The sequence below is a fragment of the Temnothorax curvispinosus genome, unplaced genomic scaffold, assembly GCF_003070985.1.
Source record: "Temnothorax curvispinosus isolate PA1 unplaced genomic scaffold, ASM307098v1 QBEX01007086.1, whole genome shotgun sequence".
NCBI lineage: Eukaryota > Metazoa > Arthropoda > Insecta > Hymenoptera > Formicidae > Temnothorax > Temnothorax curvispinosus.
The window spans coordinates 1-4,627 of record NW_020216866.1 but is presented as its reverse complement, the minus strand read 5'-3'; the positions used below and the strand labels follow the sequence as shown (position 1 = coordinate 4,627).

At 33.3% G+C, this 4,627-nt stretch overlaps 1 protein-coding gene across 1 annotated transcript; it reads right to left on the bottom strand.

The window, feature by feature from the left end:
* Positions 1–1,857: 1,857 nt before the first annotated feature.
* Positions 1,858–3,566, bottom strand: LOC112456670 (F-box/LRR-repeat protein 4-like; the record flags this gene model as incomplete). Its single annotated transcript, XM_025019359.1, has 6 exons — positions 1,858–1,928; positions 2,068–2,130; positions 2,220–2,463; positions 2,560–3,061; positions 3,154–3,259; positions 3,354–3,566. Coding segments are annotated over 6 exons (1,134 nt in total), but the record flags the coding sequence as incomplete, so codon positions are not given.
* Between the last annotated feature and the right edge of the window lie 1,061 nt (positions 3,567–4,627).

The following is a 4,627-nucleotide window of genomic DNA, read 5'->3' as shown; positions in this document are numbered from 1 at the left end:
ACGGCCGTACGTTTTCGAATCGAGCAACGCGATTGCTCGAAATCCTACTGTTACGTTCTACGGAAAGTGTGTGTGGCCAGCTTAACATAGACCGTGGCCGGGATGAACGCTGCACAGTGTTCAGTATTGAACACAGATGCCTATTGTATAATTGTATTATAATATAATTGTATAATATAATTATATAATTGTATAATATAATAAATAACATGCGATAATAGGTTTTTTATAGCTGCACTGTTAAATCTTGCACTCAGAACAAATATATCATATTAGAAATTAAATAGAAAAGGAGAAAAGATGAACGATATTCAACCACGAAGTTTTAACGCCAAATGGACTGCAGTCGCGACATGGTGACTACTCCTTGTTCAATCGAAAATTTGCGCCAAATAAAATTTTTTTTTACCATTAAATATAATTGAAGAATGTCCAATTAAACGTTTGACGTATGTATTTTCCGTCGGCAAGATTATTTGAATTAAACGTGCAAACTACAATTTGATTATATTTTATTGGATATAAAAAATGCGTTATTACGTTACGTATCTTAATTTATTTGATATTTGACATAACTTTTTACATTATATTTATTATATACTAAAACATATAGATTTGAATAAAAGTGTGCTTGAAATTAAAAAAAATATTTTTTTTTTCAATAATACATGAACACAGCATTTTTTTTTAGATCATTTTCTACCTTTTACCTTTCTTTTTTTTTAATTTAAAATTTTTATAAATGAAAATAGAGCGAGTCAAGAGAATTTATGTATATTTATTCATATTCATATAGTAGAGATGATTCCTTTATTTAACCATTACATAATGTCTAAAAAATCATAGATATATCATATTCATAGATGGACAAATGTGGGTATTTTTCTTTCACCTGGGCAAGAAATTCGAAATAGCCAGATCTCTTACAGTAACGTACATATTCATGTTGAAGATAGATCGTTTGCAATTTAGGACATTGCTCGAAAATTGCGAAACTATCGTCGTCCTTATAATCCAAGTATAATTTTTTTAAGTTTTTACACAGCGTCAGGGGTTCGTCGAAATTTCCCTCAAGACCCAACAAATTGACTTCTTCCAAGAGTTGACAAGAGGAAAACAATCTACTTAAACTAAGCTGATCGATTTCGCAATCATTCATGGTTTCAAAATCATCACTGAAACGTCTGTAAAGCCATACTATTATTATGGTTTCCGCAAAGGGAAAAACAACAATGTTTCATGATGTTTGCAAGAGATGGAAACATGCAAATTTTGCTGAAAAATATGATAATATATTCAAAAGAAAATGTAGCACACACGTACCCCCATGAAATGTTCAGTTTTCGTAATTTCTTGCACTCAGCGAGGGCCTCAATACCTCGCGACGTAATAATACAGCCCGTTAAATCTATTATTTCCAAGTCTGGACACGAATTTCCCAATTGTATTGCAACTGCATCTTGATTTTTTGAAAACGTGTAATTTAGATTTGCAGTGTCATCCAATATGCTCAAATTTAAGTTACGCATCCGGCGATTTTTTTGCAATATTTTGCAAAGAGTTTCAGTTGCTATGTATATCCTTGTAAGGTTTAAATCCTCTAGAAATTCTAATTTTTCGAGACACGAAAGTTCAAATGAGTTGTATTCCGATCGTTCATGACAAAAACTGAGATCCAATACTAAAAAAAAATATATATATATATACATATGTATGTGTCTCAGAGTCATACACAATTTACCTGTAATCTTAAATATTATATTTACTTATGTACATACCTTTCAACATTTTGCATGTTATGGAAATTTTTAATAGAACCGAGTTGTCAACAAATTGGCAGTTACTTAATCGTAAATGCGTTAAACCCTTGCCGCAAATGTTGACAAATTTTTTGAAGTGCCCAACAGGAATGTTGCTTGATGTCAGATCTAACCGTTGTAAATATTTACATGTAAATGCAAAGTAAAATAAAACTTTGTGAATAGATTTCGTATACCGCAAATTTCGTAAATTTAAACATTTAAAAAGAAGAGGATCCCGTGTTAAAGTATTGAACCGTTTATTTACTTGGCTCAAACGGCACAACGACCTCATATCCAAGTTTTTCAATATTATCAGTACTATTTCATCCTGTAAAGATAAAAAAAATTAATACATGAGATTATATTGTAATAAATGTTAGTACGACTTACGAGAAATAGATTTCTTCGAATACTTACAGAAAGCGTAGAAAAACTGCTACATATTGATTGCTCTTTGGATTTATTCGAGCAGAGTTCGATATCTTTTATTAACTTTGCATAATTTGGATGATGTAATAAATGTGGATGTTGTAATGAATAGTTCCTATAAATGCTTTTAATAAATGGGTTCCTATATCTTTGCTCAGAACGTGCCACATCTATTTCCTGTGACATTTGCTTGTGCCCGAACTTGCTCTTGTTAAAACTCTTTGCTATATTGCTGCAAATAACATATTAGAAAAATTTATTTTTCAAATATATTTTTATTATTCAGAGAATAATTAAGAAAGATTAAATATTACGATGATTATTATACCTTTTACAAATAACGCAATATTTTGAGAAATTTTCTTGCAGATGAACTATATCCAAATGTGCAGCTTCACGATCAGGTGTTAAATTATGGCTGTCCCCATGGCAAGGATACTTGCAGTTAATATTTTTTAACAGATTAGTCAAATTCAGTTTAGGACTTTTAGGTAGGACTAATTTTGACGTGCCAATTAGCTCTACAGCATCTAGGTGTGTGGAATAGTTCCAATGGCTGTACATAAATTGTAGTCTGAGTTTTTTGATTTTGAAGTCACAGAAACTTAGAGGCGGCGAAAATATCCGCGATGTCATAGGAACTGCATTCTGAGGTGGTCCACCCCATAATAGAAACCATTGGTTGTTCTCCCATTGTTTCTTCTTAGTAAGAGTTATGTCATCTGGATAATGTTGTTTACCTTGAGCCCAAATTTTGGTTACATACCCAGGATTATATACTTCATATATAGAGACTCTGACTGGATATACGGCTTCATGAAACTCGAGATCTTCAAAATAGAAAATTTAATTATAATCTATTCTCAACACAAATGTATCTTCTTTAACAATATCTTATTTATCAATTTTAAATGTCACTTACCAAGATAATTACAATACATGTGGCTATTATCTTGTGGTTTATTGTAATATGAACCTGTTAGAGGTTTCTGCCATGGAGATGTCGAGATGTCGAAACCATTAGTTCTCTATATTAAAAGATCAAGAAAATATTGTAGCATAAAATTATAGATTATGATTACTTTTTACAAAGCAATAACAGATATCAAGAAATATACATACCATGACAAATGTTTTTAAAAAATCTCCATAATTAGGAAAATTGGTAGGTGGTCCGATGATCCTTTCATAAGTTTTCATTATGCTCCAAGTATTTATATCGTTATACTCTTTAACTGTGCGATTGCTATCCCCTACATATTGATAGATAAAGTTAACACAATCCTCACCTGCTACTACTTTATTGATTAAATGATAGGATGTCATATTCTCGATCTAAAAAAGAATTAAAGACACGGAGTGTAATAATCTTGAGCTGTTCTTAGCATAGGTATGTTAAAATGCTATATTGTAATATGATATATCTATTACAATTATCGAAATCCGTGTTAAAACCCAAATTTACTGGTAAATTCTAGTTTTAACTAAACCCTTTCGGTAATTCGCGTTCTAACTAAAAGAATTTAGTTAAAACTAGAATTGACCAAATGCTTTAGTACATTCGCGTTTTAATTGAAATAATTCAGTTAAAACTAAAATTAACTGACCGTTTTAGTAAATTCGCGTTTTAACTAAAATAATTTAGTTAAAACTAGAATTGACTGATTGCTCTTAATAGCCCGTATCAGACTACGGATTGGGATTGAGATTGGATTAAAATTTAATCAATCAGAACAGAGAAAACTGATCTCAAGTTTAGTAAACTTTGCTCTGATTGGTCAAATTTCAATCCAATCTCAATCCCAATCCGTAGTCTGATACGGGCATTAGTGAATTCGCGTTCTAACGTTTCGCCGGCGCGCTTGTTAATTGTCTAATACATGCAGTCGTGCAAGTCAGTACAGTTGTGGACGGTGCTGATCGTCCACAACGCGATGTGTGCATTTGATAAACGTCCACGACGCGTTCCAACGCGTTCTGCATAAGGGCCAAAGCACATAACATGGCGTAGCGATATACGACGGTCGTAGACCCCGACCTGACAGATCAGGATACGCCAAAGCTTGTGCGTTACTTACGTCCACGACTACGACTGTCATATGTGCTTTGGCCCTAACTTGCATGTATTTTAAGTTATAAAGCGAAATCCACGCTGTCTACCGGTGGAGGTGGGTGCGGGAAGGGGGGCCAAAGGCCCCTCCTGCACCCCCTCCGCGCGCGCGCGCGTGTGTGTGTGTGTGTGTGACGCTCTTTAAAAGTATTTAAGTGTTTAATGCCCGATCTACAATAGCTGTAGTAAGCTGTAGTAAGCCTCAAGCCGTAAGAAATTGACCAATTACAGGCGAATGTGAGGAGAATAATCGACTGTGATTGGTCAATTTCTTACATCTTGAGGC